Below are 17,244 nucleotides of genomic sequence, written 5' to 3'. Positions count from 1 at the left end.
TATATTTCTCTATATTGCATATGTTTTATGTTCAGGATTGTGTCCATCCAACTGTATACACATATTGCACACATCTGTGCAGAAATTGAAACAATCACCATAGCCTCTATTTTCCCCCTTGCTTAAAACTAAAATATGTGGCCATTTCCCTATTAACATTTATTTTTAATAGGGTTAAATTTAAAATGCCTATAGTTTAGCTGTGTAAAAAGGTATATGAGAGATGAGTCCCTGCTGGTAATATTAAGAAAAAATAATTTTAATGACAACTATAAATGCTTGAGAATTAAATTTTTATATTCTAGATTTAAACACAGAAAAGAATGACTTTGGTCTGGATTAGACGGCTGAGTTCTGGCAGGAAGAGTCAATTCAGTCATCAGTTTTGTTATATTCCAGTGACTAGAATACAAGTCCTCATAAACTAGATACCATGGTTATTTAAAATGTATCTGGGGAGAAAAATAGAAATCTATTAGGATGCCTGTCTCATTTTTAGTTGAGTATTTCATGAGGAAATGGACACTGATCTTACCTTTAGAAGCAAAAAGAAATGTGAGCAAAACAGATCAGATGTCACATGAGCAGTATTTTTGTTTTTATTTGCAGAAATAATTGCTTTTATTCTTTGTAATTGCTCTGAATTTTAGGGGATGTGCAACCCCATACTTCGCATCATAACAGGAATACTGAACACAAAAATACTGTATGCCACTTGTATTTCCAGGATTCAGAAAGTTTAGTTGATATTAAATGAACAAGGTAATTCCAATCCACAAAATGGTTGGGATGGAAATTCTGTTCTCATTTAGTGATTTTTTTGTGTGTGTGAGATTCCAGTCCTCATTTTCTTTGTTTCGCTGAGCCCTAATTTTGGCTCAGTTTTGACAAATGTCATATAACAAGCACTGCATTTGAACCTCTGAATCTCAAATTCCAAAGGTCTAACACCAAGTTCAGTAATATAACTACCTGCCTCCTTCCCCAGAAAACCCAGTCTTCCTTGGTGGGTCTTCCAGTGTGAGTGATGTCACCAGCTAGCCTGTTCTAGCTGGAAACTGGAGCCATCTCAGCCTCAGTTGTCCCTCACACTCAGTCAACATCCAAGTCCTGTTGACTCTATCTCCTGCATCTCCCCACTGCCTCCTAACCCTCCCACTGCCTGGGGTCCAGCCCTCCCAACTCACCAAACCATCACCAACAGCCTTGTGCTGGCTATGTCACTTAATTCTCATCCAGAGTTTCCCAACCTGGTATCAATGGTTCTGCACCACAAGCCTGCAGTCAAGCCTTTAAAGTATTAATATACACTGAGAACCTCCAGTAGGGGTATGGTACACAGTGTTATTTAGACTTATTTGACCAGGAAACCTTTTTTCCATGGCACGCCTCTTACTATCTCACAGGGCAATACTCTTTGGAATCCAGTGGCTTTTGTTGCCTGAATCATTTTCTACAAATTGCGTCATTACCCCCTACCTTAAACCCTTAATGACACCCCGTGGTCTTAGGATTATGTCCAGATATGTCCAACTTCCTTCACTGTCTTCCCTTCATCAGGCTTCTTAGCCTCCTTTCTGACTATACTTCTCCATAAACTCTATGCTCTACCTTCTCAGGACTCCTCATAGAGGTTTGAACATGCCATGTTCTTTTGCACCCTGGTTCTGTGGGCACATCAGCTAACTCTGCCAGCACTCCTTGTCTCCCTGGGCACACCCTCACATGTCACCTCCCCTGCAGAGCCTTCTCCAATTTTTCTATAAAGGGTTAGTTTCATTCTTCTCTGTATTTCTTCTTTGGTAGTAATTTTTTATAAAGTTTTATAATTTTTCTCCCTGATTGGACTGCAAACACCTGAGGGAGAGTAACCATTTTTTAGTCATCTTAAATCCCCAGCGCCTAGTACAATGCCTAGTACAATGTACTCAATAAATGTTTGATGAAAGAGTGAATGAGTGAATGAAGAAATCAATGAAATGAGTTAGAAACTATAAGTAGAACACATTATGTTAAAATTGGAAAGTTGACCTTACAAGGCTGTGGACTTTTGTGTTGAGCTCAGTAATATCACTTGAGATACCAAAGAAATAACTCAGCTCTCAGTAAATTTTTGTGTTGGCCTCAGTAATATGACTTGAGATACTGAGGAAATGAACTCAGTTCTCAGTAGATTAAACTACCAAGATGAAATTAAAAGTGTCAATACAGGTAGAATTTATGAATGTGCTGATTATGGGAAAATTTTAAAAATACAGACTACTTAGGCCATTGCATTTTTGTATAGTAACATAACCATTAAACATTCCCTTTATTGTATATTTTTTAATTTTCTTATAAACTAATGGATCTATGACTTTATATTATGAAATATGTATGCCAGGAGCATAAGCAATATAAATACTCTTTTTGGTTATTTATTCTGTATATAGCATATATTTTAGAATAATACTTCTTACCATAGATCTACCTCTTCATAGCACAATATTATTTTAAATGACAATTCTTAAAGGCATACATTTTTCATTTAGTTATATTAGATTTCTCTTGCTGTCTCATTTTAAAATTTCTTGTCTTTGCATTCTGCCTCTCTCTTCAGAACCATCAGCCTCAACAGGTAATCTCAACATGTTCACAAAGTCATCACAGAGGTTGGAACCTTTATTAATTTGAAATTTCATCTTTAATTTTTAAAAATTTCTGAAGACTTTTTTATCACTGTAAACACATCAGTGAAACTTTTTGAGCAAAAATGAGACAAGCATTTAAGAGCAAAATCCATGACAATATTAACTTCACTGGATGGTTGTCTACCAGCCATACTAGCCCAGGCAGGTCAGAGTCCCCAGCCCAGCATTCCTGGCTGAAACCCACTGCTGCCTGACTTAGAAGCTGCTTCTGGCTAATGACAGAACAGCCTGATAAAAGGTGGATGTTCACTCCCTGTATGGCCCTGGAAGATGACTGGTTAGCCAGACGGGTAAGATTCCTCAAGGGAGGAACAACCTAAGACAGGCACAGTCGCAGGGGGGCCATCAGGTGAGAAATTGGGGATCAACAGTGGTGAGGCTTAGAACCTCACCCCCTCCCCCCGTTTTGAGAGAAATCTGCGTCCGTGGATGTTTTAAGGCCCTTGTCTAGCTTGGATTAGCACATAGTCTACAGGCACACACCTGATCATCTATAATTGCTCTCTTACAACACTAAACTATGTTTTCTACCTTATCTTGCATCTACCTACCACTTCAGCATTTTATTAAAAATAAAAATAATAATAATAATAAAGGGAGAAATGTGGGATCCACATATAAATCAAGTATAAAAATCAAACCAATATTCATATTTGACCTGATTCTTTATAATTCATAATGTGTGATCAAAACCGAAAGTTTCTGTGATGAATGCCCTTGTACTGTTCACCATGTAAGAACTTATTCACTATGTAAGAATTCGTTCACCATGTAAGAACTTGTTCATTATGCTTCAGAAGATTGGAGACTGACGAGCATTAGGCTTGAGATGGATTAATGATTGTGCATTGAGCATTGACCCCCTCTATACAGAATTTTATTGTTGTTAACAACCATTTGATCAATAAATATGAGAGATGCCCTCTCAAAAAAAAAAAAAGGTGGATGTTCAGCCCATCAGCTGGATGTTTGTTTTACATCCTTTAAACATCTGGATTTGGGGCTCTTTTGTTTATCCAATCATCAATTCAACAAACATTTATGAAGTGCATGCTCTTTGCCAGATGCTGCATGAGGCACTGGGGAATAAAAAGATGAATACATTCTCTTTCCTCAAAAGATGTATAATCCTGTGTGCATGCAGGGAGGCAGAGGAAAAGAGCAGGCACATAAATAACTAGCCCTTCGAGGAGGCATGCAGCACCTTTCCAGGTCAAGGCGGGGTGCCAGGTGACTCATTTGCCATGAAGTGAGGGGGTTAGATGAGGCTTTTGTGAAATGGCCTTTGAGCTAGGCCTGCAGAAATGTCTTGGAAGTTTCAGGATAGACGAAGAAGTGAAGGGCATTGCTCACAGAGTGAATAACATTATCAGAGGCCTGGGCAGAGAAGACATCAGTGTGCCCAGTGAAGGGCATGTGGTCGCCTGTCGCTGAAGTACCAGCCCAAAGCAGGCCAGGAAGGCGTGTGGTTGGGAAGCTCACCATGGGGTAGAGCGTCAGGACTCTGAGACTGTCCTCAGGAGTCTGCACTTTAACTTCTGGATATTGAAAAAGTCCTAAAAGCTTTCTGTGTAGATCAGACTTCAAAATAATAAACTGAATTTTTAAGGATCTTTTTGCAGTTGTTCGATCACCATATTGTTGCAGACTGTATAGTGTTGGGGGGATCATCTGCAGGTCTGTCCTTTAAATCAGGTCCTATCTGCAAAGTGATAACCCAGCTATGTTATTCTGAGCGGTCACACTCTAGCACAATTTTGTTATATCTCCACCCTTAAAACAAGACCAATTATTTTCATCATCTACTTCCTCAATTTGAAAGAGAGAAAATTAACCTTCATTTTTCCTTGTTGCCACATTCACTAAGAAGCTTGAGCAGCTTGAGTCTGAGAAATGGTCTTATTCAGCTACTTGTTTATTTTTGGAACATTTATCCAGACTGAATGGAAGCCCATATGCCTTAGAAGATATTTTTAAAAAGAAAATTTCAGCCAGCAGGCATTGAAGAGGTCTACAAATCCAGCATCACTAGTGCTGTGCCTAAAGTGTAGCCACCAGGTAACAGAAACTTCAAGAGCATGTTCTTTGTGCCTAACAAACTAAATAGGACATAGGACCATGGGGAATCTGACTATGAATTATAATTGAAGGATTAGAAGAAAAGTGGTTTGATGTCATTTTGAGGTTTAGGGGATGAATTTTCTTAATTAGCCATTTATTTCTTACATAGAAAAATATACTGCATTTTCACTGCAGTATATATATATATATATATATATATATATATATATATATATATTTATGGATCATACCGAAAGTCACATACCTCCAGCATCAGTTATAAAATGTCACTCTGTTATTTAACTCCTACCCTGACCACTTCTTTCTGAGAAACAAACAAATCTTCAATTTTAAAAGAAAAAAATTGGGGGACACATTTAAGTCAAGATGCCTGTTTGCATTTAAGTGGCCATGTGCAGTAGCCATCGGGGAAAGTCAGAGCTTAAGATTTAAACTTTTGACTCATCAGCATAAACTTGTTTGTTTGTTTTCAGACAATTATGTCTTGAACAAAATTATGTTTAGTTCACCGAAGAATTCTAATAATGCATAGAATAGAAAGAATGGTGAAGAATACAGTCCCTAAATTTGGCAAATCCTTAGGAATCAGTAATCCACATGTTAGTCTTCTAGTTATAAAAGAATTCTGAAGGAGGGCTTAACTGTAATAAAAGGTATAATTAATCTGATGAAGGAATAACTGGTTGGTTAGAGATGAGAATTCAACAGAAGAGAAGGCTAAACCTGAGAAATCATGCAAAAAGACTGTAAATCCAAATTTAAAGCCGTAGTTTTAACAAAAAGGGCTTATTCTAAGTAAATGGAATTCTTAGCCTCTGATTTAAATGTATCCCAACCACCAACTTCAATTCAGTTCCACAATTATTGAGGATTTACATTCACAGGAGGCACTGTGCTAGGCAGTGTGGATATAAAATGTATTAGAGAAGTAAAATCCTTTAAGAGTCTATTGAACTGCTGCTAAACAAGAACTAAGTTAAATGTTTGTTTTGCTTCTTCCATAATTGAAAAAGCCAGGGAGACACCAAAGTGAGCCACAGAAGCCAAAGGCCTAGGCCACTCACAACTTGAATCACTAGCACAAAGGCCATAGACTTTTTCTGTAATTAATGCTAAATGACATGCTAGACAAGCCCTTGGAAGGAACTGTTTGGATCTGTGATGAGGCTAGAGAGGTGAAGGGACTCAGCTAAGGCCACACAGGACTAAGAACTGGTGTACTTCCATTCTGTGCCATGTTCACCAGCCCCTACCAACCACATGTTCTAGGCTGGGTTGATAGAGCTCAAGGATGTGCTCAAGCTCAGCTTCTCTTTCCTGTGCTTGGAGGAACCCCTCTCTGACTACTGTTTCACACTGAGGGCCTTAGGCCTCATAAACCCCAGGCCTGCCAAGGGCCTGGTGTCACCCTGTCCCCACTGGAGGGTGGCACTTTACAATTCAATCCTCAGCCTCCACTCTGTGATCATCCCTGATGGTCAGGAGCTGGCCCACGATCCAGGTTGGGGACCAACATTCTCAAATAATTCATCTGTGTTGTGGTCCAGGAAACATGTTCTCCCTAGAGCCTTTGATTTCTGAGCCAAAGGCTACACTTGAACACAGACAGCTTCTAGGCTATGCCAGGAAGCTGAGTGTGTAAGTAGACTATACTAGATAAACTGTAAAGTGGGGACACGATCTACTCATAGGGTGATTTCACCTTTATCATTAGCCTTCTTTTAGGAAGAGTTTTATTTGTTGTATTTTCAAAAATATATATGGTTTTGGGAGGAGATTTCCACTGCTCTACTCATGCTGCCATCTTGGCTCCGCCTCATCATTAACCTTTTATTTAGTAAATAGGCAGTTGAATCCAGCCATACGAAATGTTTTTCCTGTGGGACTCAATAAGTTTATTCTCATTCCAAAATTTTTTAATTTAAAATGCAAATAAAGGTTCCTCGCTACTGGTTTGGATGGTTTGAAAAGCTCTAGGTAGTGTTAAAAGCCCTAGGTGGACACAGTTGATAGCTTTTCTAACTTCATTATCCAGGAGCAGTGTGACCTCAAGCCATGGACAACTGCAGGCAAAGGGCATGTTTGTGCAAGTGGAGTCCAGACCCCATGGGATCTCTCAGAGGCCTCTCTGTATCCTGTGTTTTTCTCCACAGTTATTTTACTCCCATTTGAAATGGTGGAGGGGCTTTGTTTGTAGAGATGATTGTCAATCCTGGTTGACAACCTAGAAATTTAAAAAAAAAATTTTTTTTTTTAATTTAAAAATTGGATGCCTGGGACCCACCTCCCGTAGTTTCTGACTTGACAGATCTAGATGGTGCCTAGGCCCAGAGACTTTTTAAAAGCTTCCCAGTGATCTTAAAGTGCATCCAGGGTTGGGACCACTGAGTAAGAGGGTGACAGCAGGGCCACAGTAGCATTCTGACTATACTCATGGACACTGTATTACCATCCCAGCCTGGACTGTGGGCACAAATCCTTCTTGCATTCTGAGTAGGGCCCCCTGAGCCCAGATCCCCAGGAGTTCTGAGAGGCCACTGCTACAGCAGGAGCAGCAACTTTAGCACAACCTCTCAGGCTCTGTCAGCCAAGCCTGACTTTTCAGAGAGCCCAAGGACAGCAGCTTAAAGAAAGGGGGCTATTCTTGAAGGAAACAGAGCCTTTGAATTTTTACAGTAAAATATCCCCAGCACAGAGTAGTCATCTGTTGACAGACTAGGTAGGGATAGATCTGACTGAAGATGACAGAAAACTCAGTCACAAGTGGCTTAAATGAAAGCAAATAGTATTTCTCTCTCGTATAAACAAACACGGGTCATCCAGGGGCTAGCATGGTGGCATCACCACGAGGAAGATAGGTCGCTTCCAACTTTTTGCCCAGCACTGTCCAAGATGGAAGGCTGAATTGTAGACATCATGTTCATATTCTAGCCATCAAGGAGGAGAAAGGAAAGGGGAAAATGCTGCACTCTCTGTAGTCATTTCCTGAAAGTTGTGCACAAACCTTTCTGTGTATATCTCGTTGGCCAGCATAGTCACATCACCACATCTACCCTCAAGGGAGATTGGCAGATACGGTCTGTATGCTGAAAAGCCATGTGCCCAGCTAGAAACTGGGGTTCCTTAGCTATTGCATGGGAGGAGACAAACACTTGGGATAACAGCCAATATAGTCTGTGCCCCAGGAAGCCTCCCTCCCTGCTCGTGCAACAGCATTGTAACTATTAAGTTACATGTAAACAATGTGTTTGATTGGGGTCCCACTGAAAACCACTGAAGGATGCTATTTTTAATGTATTCCAAATTTCAGTGGTTCTTGTTCCCACTGCCCTGGGAAATCACCAATCCTACCAAAAAAGAGTGTTCCAGGGGAGTTCTCCAGGTCTCAGAACTAATGCCTCTCCAATAGGGTAGAGTGGATGTTTACACACTTAAAGAGCAAAAGGGCTGCCTTCTCTGCAGATTAATTCCTCCAGATTTACACTGATGGCTGGAGCTCACTCTTGTTCATTCTGGAAGCAGCACAGATGATTTTCCCTGGATCATAAATATGTTTAACACTCTATTATACTAACCTTTTAAACCACTTATCTTGGGTGGCTGCAAATCATAGGTCAGGAGCAACTTTCTAAGATTTAAAGGCCCTTGAAATTCCTGGATGCTCTGGTTAAATACTTGAGATTAAGTGCAGAGGGTGTAGATCTTGCTACAAAAATCATTTCAAGGAGAGGAAGTGAAATCCCTTGGGCTCTTTCCTGGTTTTTCTTCTTTTTCTATTTTTTTCCCCCACTCTTTATTCAGCCACTGTTAAGGTTATAATCAGTAAGCAGTGAGTCAAACACACCACTGTCCTATGTCAGGTGACCTTCTCTTCCATCCCCAGTGCTCCAGGACATGTGGAGGGGGCATCCAGAAGCGTGAGGTTCTTTGCAAACAACGCATGGCTGATGGCAGCTTCCTGGAGCTTCCTGAGACATTCTGTTCAGCCTCAAAACTGGCCTCCCAGCAAGCCTGCAGGAAAAATGACTGTCCTAGCGAGTGGCTTCTCTCTGACTGGACTGAGGTATGTACACTTTCCAGAAGGAGATTATAAAAGAGGCATAAGGAGGAAAAGAAGGCCCCCCGAACTTATGCACACAGAAGGTGAGAACAGAACAAAATGATCCTCCTAAAATTATGGAGCAGTATTTTTGTAGCCATTTATACCAAAGAGGGTAACTAGCTTTTCACTAGGCTGCAGGGACATGAGTTAAGCAGCTAGCCCTTACTCGACAACTGGAAGCATGGAACTGTAAACGGGATCCTCATGGAACAAAACCAGGCTTCATTCGTGCTTTTGAGGCCCAGGATTCTTCTCAGAACACTGGGTTCTTCTCCCTCTCTCTCTACACTGCCTTCCTGACCTCCCTGCACCTCCTACTCCCAGATGTTTCTAGTCTCTAGTCAGGAAGGGCAAAGCCTCTCTAGTTCTTCTCTTCCAAGTTACTGGACAATAAGGAACATGATTTATTAGGAAAAGAAGGCCAAGGAAATCCTGTCAGTTTCCTGGCTCCAAAACTTCAACAACTTCCCAGCAAGAAAACTTGATTTCCCCTGTTGCCTTTCATTTGGGGAGATGATTGCCTCAGCCCTCCCCATTCCTGACTTCCCTCCTAGGTTAGGACTATACCCCCAACTGACCTGCTTTTCTCAGTAATTCCTACTCTAACACTTAGTTAATTCATTTGCACCCAGCTTCAACTTGTTTTCAGCCCCCACTCCTTTGACTTCTCTACAACTCCCCCAGCTTCACAAGCCTGCATGTCTTCCGCAGAGAAGTTCCCCTGCAAAAACATTGCCTCACCAGCAGAGTTAGCCAAGAACAGGATCACCAGGTCTGAAAGTGAAAATCTCCATGTCAAACCCAAATGCAAGATTCTCCTTTTCCCTGCACAGAGCACATGAGTTGGCCTTACGAGCCCATTGCCTCCTTGGTACTGATGCGCGGCTCCCAGGAGGGAGCTGCAGCTGGCTGGCTGAAATGCCTCACACAGACACCTGCTTCCACAGAGAGGAAGGCTGCCTCTGAAAATTACAATGTCACCACATTCAACCTAGGTTCTTAGAATTCTTGGCCATATTTTATGAACCCAGAGAGAGTTCCATCTGATGGCACCTGCTCAGGTCATTGCCATGGAAAGTCAACCATAGGCTGACTTACATACTTACATACTTATCATTGGTTTTGTATCTTGCCAGTCAAATTGCCTTCCAGTAGTATCTCACCCCAAATGTCTCAGAACAGAAGGGGGATTATTTTTCATATTTTAGAAACAGTTTCATTCCAACAGGTTAAAAGATCAAAAGTGTGTAGAGTAAGTATGTGTGTAGGTTTCTGCGCATGTATAAACATGTTAGAATTTTCCATGGATTGTTGATTCAGGGTGTGGTATTACATACGAAAAAATCTAAACAAAAATAGCAGTGCAGGAGAAAGCACTGATGTATTTGAGAAGTGAGCGGAAGATGAAGAGCTCCTGCCGGGCACATTCTGTAAAAGGCATTACTCTCCTAAGTCTATAGGTGATAGTCTGCCATCAGCGGGATGCTCAGAAAGGGACTTGTGTGTATCATAATTGTCCCCTCAGGCCCCTGAGTGTGTGGCCTCTGAGCATATAGGTCTACAGAGAATTCAGAAAAAGTTCTTTTCAGCTTGCACATTTGAAGGAGTGCCTTTGTGATTAGGAACTAAAGACAGGACACGGCTGAACTGAGATCCCATGTGTCCCCTTAAGTAATGCAGACCTTAAGAAAAGCATCTCAGGTAGTTGAGAATTCAAACTCGAAGATAGACAAACTTAGGTTCTAATCCTGACTCTGCCACTTACTGGCTGTATAACCTTGGGCTACTTACTTAAGCTTTCTGGACCTCAGTTTGCACATCTGAATATTGGAGATAATAATAGTGACCACTTATGTGGTTACTTGGAGGCTTAAATTACATGATGCATATAAAGTACTCTGTGCCCAGTAGAAGTTGCCCCTGATTACTGCTATGATTCTTTTTCATCCCTGCTCATTGTCAGAAAGGCAGGAAATAAAAGCAAGCACCTACCTTGACTGGCTGGACTCAGGGTCATGGCCTAGGCCTCCCACAGGCTTTGCCAGTCTTCTTCGGGGGAGGAAGTTACGTTTGAGGAACTAGGAAGAGTTTAGCCCTTATCCAAGGAATGTTTTTAAGTTCTGAGTTTTCTGGGTTGATGAATGGAAATTCCAAACGCTGGGGAGGGACTTGGAATGGTGGGAAATAACCACCAATTCACTGGGATTAAATTCAAACTGGTGCCATAAAGAAGTGCTCCTGGGGGCGTTCAGAGAGGCTGCGGTTGGCCCTCTCACCCCAACAGCCCTTCCCCTGGCCCTCTGGCTGAGATGAGACGTGCATTCCACACCCCCCACACCACTCCCTGTGGGGAAAGGAAGGCTTGGATGATCTATGGGTGTTTTTCATCCTCAGCTATCTGGGCTCAATCTTATGGTTACTGCACAGAATCCCTCAGAGACAGAATTAAGCCAAAGTTTTAGACACTTCAAATAAAATTACTTTCAGATTCTATTCTGAGAATGAGACCTCTCAAAGGCCTTACTTTTTTTCTTTTATAGAAACCCTTGCATCTCCTGAAAGAGTTGGCTATTAAATATTTCCAAATCCCATTTTTACGGAAGTTGTTCTCCCCCCAAAAAAAATAGAAGAAACGAATATCACGGTTGTCAATTTTAGAACCAGAGGGAACAGAAGATGCTACAGCCTAATTGTTCTTTTAAAAATTAAAAGCACAGAACCCTTTTCTCAAGTGCAATGTTATTATGAAAGCAAAACTCTAAAACAGATAAAATCAGAGCCATTTTGATTGGAGTGTCACTAGGGGTCCCAGTTCTCTAACGCTGGGGTCTCCAGATCACCAGAGAAGCCCCTGAACCACTTCTCAGCATGGCTACAGAACATGGTTTGGAAATCCCTCCTCCAGCTTAGTTTCCCTGTTTTAGAGAGGTGGAAGTCAAGCCTAGAGAAAGAATTGACTTAAATCATAACCCCATCTTCTGACACACTGTCTATTTTTCTACTTGGCAGCACTAAAATGACCATGCTTTGGAAATTTCCCAGCTCTTTACCTCCACCCCACCTGATCCCTGGATTTGGCACTGTCATTTACAATAAACTAAGGGATGGGTGGAATATAGAATCCATGGTCATCAGGGAACAAAAGCATTGGGTTTGATTCTCTTCTCTGTTTTTTGCATCTTAAATGTTTTTCAGGGTGCTGTATATCATAGCACTTTGCATGGAATAGTTCATTTCAATGGACTAGCATATAAAACTTGAAACTGGAAGATAGTATTTTTTTTTTGGTTTTTACTGTTATTTTTCAAATTACCATAGCACATTGCCATGACCCTTGTTCAAGCCTTTATCATCTCAAGCCTGGACTACTGTAGCAACCTCCTCAACTGATATCCCAGCCTGCCATCCATCTCCTACTCCTGTTCCTCCTGGACACTATTGCCAGATTAACCTTCTCAAAACACCTCTTTCATCATTTCACCCCTCCCTTCAATGGCTCCTCTTTGCCTTATGGGCCAATTCCAAACCTCCTGCCTGAAAATTAAGTCTCCGACATCTGGCTCCAACCTACCTCTAGCTCCTGACACTCTCAACCTGGTCCCTCCATTCAGTCAACCTAGTTTAGCTCTGTCCCCCGGTCTGCCTCAGACATACGCACTGAACTCTTCTACCTCTGTTCTGAATGCTCCGCTGCCTCCCGTGCTTATCCCAGGTTCTCTGCACCCATCCGGTTTCTACCCATCTTCAAGACGTTGGCCAGGAAATCACTGGTGCACCATAAGCATTCAACAACTGTTAGCATTAATTTTACAATACTTCACTTACCTTTTAGTTTTACAGTTTTACTACATTCTTTTTTTACTATTTAATTCTTTAAACAGATTTGTTGAAGCATAACTTACATACTATAAAATTCAACTTAGTGTAATGTTTTTAAGGTTTATCCATAGTGTAGCACACATCAGAATAACATTCTTTTCCATGGTGGAATTATATTTCATTATACAGATATACCATATTTTAGGTCCTCACCAGTTAATGGACATTTGAGTTGTTTCCACTTTCTGCCCATTATGAATAATGCTGCTATGAACACTCACATACAAGTCTTTGTGTGGATATATGTCTTCATTTCTTTTGGGTTGATAGATACCAAGGAGTAAAATTATGAGCTCATATGGTAATATATGTTTAACTTCTTAGGAAACTATCATACTGTTTTCCAAGAGTACTGTACAATTTTCACACCAGCAATATAGGAAGGCTGTAATTTTCCCACATCATCACTTAAAATAATAACTTATTATTGCCTTTTTTATAATAGCCATTCTAATGGATATGAAGTGGTATCTTATTGTGACTCCTTTCTATTTCTCTAATATACTATTTCATGTTAACAGTGTCTTTTGACTTATTTCCCCATTTGTTGACAGCACCCTGAGGTTAGGAACCATCTTGAACATCTTTTTTCCATAGTATCTAGCACCCCACCCCAGATAAAGTAGATGCATAACAATTATCTGATGCTTGACCTTAAAATATTATAATTCATGTATGAAGGAAGGAGAAAGGAATTAGTATTAACTCAGTGTCACTTCTGTGCATGAAATTTAAAATGTATTATTTTGCTTAATGTCCAGCCTTACAAAAGAAGTATAAGACGTAGAAACAGACCCAGAGAGTTTATGTAACTGCTAACTAGTGAAATGCCAAACTGGGATTTGAACTCAAGACTCTATGTCTATAAAGCCAAGGCCATGTAAGTAAAAACAGGCAAAATATCTACAGGAAACCTTACAGTAGAAAATCTTAAGAGTAGAATGCAGCTACAATATGGATGTTTTCACACATTGTTACCTAATTAATGTTTCTCTCTTTCTCCTAGTGGCTACTCCTTTTCCAAGCCACTTTTCTCATGTTTTGGTGAGTTTGAGAGCCTACACAACAACCAGTTAGCCTCTAGTTCTCTACATTTATATGCATTTGGCCTTTCTTTCCTCACCAGTGCTCCACGAGCTGCGGGGAAGGTACCCAGACTCGAAGTGCCATTTGTCGGAAGGTGCTAAAAACCGGGGTCTCAGCTATTGTCAATTCCTCCCTGTGCCCTCCCCTGCTATTCTCTTCATCCATCAGGCCCTGTATGCTGGCAACCTGTGCAAGTGAGTATTTCAGAGCTCTGGGGCTGGGGAAATGGAACCCACACAAAAGCAGCCATAGCCACTCAGCACTCCCTAAACCCAAGACCAGTGGGAGACTGTCAGTCAGTAAAGCCCAAGGAGGGCAGCAGGCTGGGGAGCTCGGCTGGAGATGGAAAAGGAATCTCAATTACACGTAGCCAGGCAGAATTCTCTTCTCTGCTGCAAAAACAGTTTGCAGGGGATAGAGCAAAGTTCACTTGCTGGCATACAGAGATCTGGAAGCTGGAGTCAGATATTACTAATGAAGTCTAATGTTATCCACTCTGGGGTTTTAAACTACTCTAAGCAGATTTGTTACGTTTAATATTAAGCCCTAGAGTTGTAACACTTCTGGGCTCTTCTCCCTGTGTACACTAGGGCCCTGGTGCTCTGCAGGACCCAAAGGGTAAACATTTGAAAGGGAGGCATTTTCTTTCCCTTTGTCCTCTGCCTCTATTTATAATGCTTTTTTTTTTCTTTAGTCCTTTCAATGAGAGAAACTTCCTTTCCCCTGGAATCCCCCTCCATCTAGAACCCTGAATCTCAGCTTCTAGGCAGAGTCCCAGCAGGGTGAAAGCAGGTTGTCCCAGTGCACCTCATTAGTTCTCCAGTTAGTTATGGCAGCAGCTTGATGGTCCACAGCTGGTAGCCAGTTCCTCCCTATAAATATTAGGGGTAAATGAAGGCCTTAGCCAAAATAAACTCTGAAGCATGTTCTTTACCTCTTCCCTTGTCCCTCACTGTCTTTCTCTTGGCCCTCTCTTCCCTGTCTTTGTCACTGCATCCCACTCGGTTTTTCTCTGCTCTTCTCTTTCTCCATCTGTCTGGCTTCCCTTTCATTTTAGGGCCCGGGCGCCCATCCACAAAGCACAGCCCTCACATTGCGGCTGCCAGGAAGATATACATCCAGACCCGCAGGCAGAGGAAGCTGCACTTCGTTGTGGGGGGATTCGCATACCTGCTCCCCAAGACTGCAGTGGTGCTGCGCTGCCCGACAAGGCGCTTCCGCAAGCCCCTCATCACGTGGGAGAAAGACGGCCAACACCTGATCAGCTCCGCCCACGTCACCGTGGCCCCTTTTGGCTACCTAAAGATTCACCGCCTCAAGCCCTCCGATGCGGGCATCTACACCTGCTCTGCAGGACCAGCCCAGGAGCAGTTTGTGATTAAGCTTATTGGAGGCAACCAGAAGCTCGTGGCTCGGCCCTTGAGCCTGAGGAACGAGGAAGAGGCCCTCACAGTGAGGAAGGCCAACCCAAAAGAGGCCCTGCAGACCCACAAACACCAGAATGGCATCTTCTCAAACGGCAGCAAACCTGAGAAGCGAGGCCTCACTGCTGACCTGGGGAGCCGCTATGATGACCTTGTGTCTCGGCTGCTGGAGCAGGGCGGCTGGCCCAGGGAGCTCCTCGCCTCGTGGGAAGTCCAGGACTCCACGGAAAGAAACACCTCCTCTGAGGAGGACCAGAATGCTGAGCAGGCGCTTCTGCACCTGCCTTTCACCATGGTGACGGAGCAGAAGCGCCTGGATGACATTCTCAGGAACCTCTCACAGCAGCCCGAGGAGCTCCGCGACGTCTATAGAAAGCACCTGGTGGCCCAGCTGGCCCAGGAGATCTTCCGCAGCCATCTTGAGCAGCAAGACGTGCTTCTCAAGCCGTCTGAGCGGAGGATTCCCCCTGTGGCCCTTGCTCCTCATAAACATGTGTCTAGCTTCAGCAGCTCTGTCCGGACCTTGTCCTCTGTGGAGGCCATGGGTGGCTCTCGACGGCCTCACCGCAAGCCCACCATCTTGCGGAAGATCTCAGCTGCCCAGCAGCTCTCAGCTTCCGAGGTGGTCACCCACCTTGGGCAGAGTGTGGCCCTGGCCAGCGGGACGCTGAGCGTGCTTCTGCATTGTGAGGCTGTAGGTAACCCAAGACCTACCATCAGCTGGGCCAGGAATGGAGAAGAAGTTCAGTTCAGCAGCAGGTAAATCTTGGCAGCTACTACCTGGTCTAGCAAGGGATTGGGGCAAGGGGCCACATCTTGCCCCAAGATGCCCTATGCACTCTTACTTCAAGGTGTTCCCAAAGATAGGGCTTAGAGCACTGGGCCTCAGGGATCCCACTGTGGATCTCAAGCCATCTCTTAGCTCTGATAGACTGCTGCAGCAAAGAAAAGGTATTTAATTTCTCTGAACTGTATGCTCTCCTCTTTATAAGGTGAATGACAATGTCTTTACACCCCAATCCCTGTAGGATCCCAAAGATTAATGAGTAGTCTCTGGATAGCTTTGAACTTTTGGCGGAAAGATACCATTCTAAGCCAAGGTACTATTACGTTCCCACTTTGTGAGATGAACCATTGAAAAGCTTATACGCCAGAATACTATCTCCATATGTGTGGTCTCCCAGCACTGGAGGGAGACTGCAGCCAGCAACTGCTGTTCCCCTTGGGTGAGCCTGTCCTCTGTCTGGGCTGGAACAAGGCTATTCCAGAAAGCTTTTATTCCCCATGAGACCTATATCACTTATCCTAATATTTCTTGGTGTCACTGTTTTTGAATGTGTCATTACTAGGATGACAGCATGTATTACTTACTCGTTTTCTTGGACCTTGGCCATTCATAATGTAAAATCAATAGCAGCAGTAGAAATAATCAGAAGCATATTTTTTAATGCTACCTACGTGCCCAGCACTGTACCATGCTTTCTACATACATTCTCTTTTAATCTTTACAGTAACCCTGACAACAGTGAGAGCTGGCATTGAGTTTTGACTATCTGCCAGGCATGTGTAAGCTCTTTATGTCATTTATCTCACCAAATTCTAGTAATAGCCCTGGGAAGTGAGTACAATTCTTATCCACATTTTACAGAAGAGAAAACAACATCTAGTAACTTGCTAAAGATCATATTTATAAGGTGGCAGAGCCAAGATATGTGACAAAAATAAGGCAACCAATGGAAAAATCATATACTATGGATGAGAGGAACCTTTAAGGTCCCCCAGTCCAGAGTCATTTTTATTTTCTCTGAATCCACTTTGAATGGCCTTTTCATTAAATATACTTCTAAATGCTATTATTCAGCTAATCATCTTCTCTAGCCTTGCTACCTTTAGGTATAGGAAGGAACGAAGCCAGGATTTATTGTGCCAGGCAGTATGCCAGGCTTATTTATATGTAAGCGCATTTGTTACTCTAACAAGT

The 17,244-nt window shown here is 42.5% G+C and overlaps 1 protein-coding gene across 6 annotated transcripts in view; it reads left to right on the top strand.

Moving 5' to 3' along the window:
• Nucleotides 1–17,244, top strand: part of ADAMTSL1 (ADAMTS like 1) — an 869,288-nt gene that overhangs the window by 748,611 nt on the left and 103,433 nt on the right. For all 6 annotated transcript variants that reach the window (XM_017660035.3, XM_017660032.3, XM_073228449.1 and 3 more), the window contains 3 exons: nt 8,656–8,835; nt 13,880–14,033; nt 14,897–16,022. In XM_017660035.3, coding sequence (XP_017515524.3) covers nt 8,656–8,835; nt 13,880–14,033; nt 14,897–16,022 — 1,460 coding nt within the window. The remainder of the gene's footprint in view (nt 1–8,655; nt 8,836–13,879; nt 14,034–14,896; nt 16,023–17,244) is intronic.

This window comes from Manis javanica, chromosome 2 (genome assembly GCF_040802235.1).
Source record: "Manis javanica isolate MJ-LG chromosome 2, MJ_LKY, whole genome shotgun sequence".
Lineage (NCBI taxonomy): Eukaryota > Metazoa > Chordata > Mammalia > Pholidota > Manidae > Manis > Manis javanica.
Note: the sequence above shows the minus strand (reverse complement) of the source record. Positions and strands in the feature narration are given on the sequence as shown.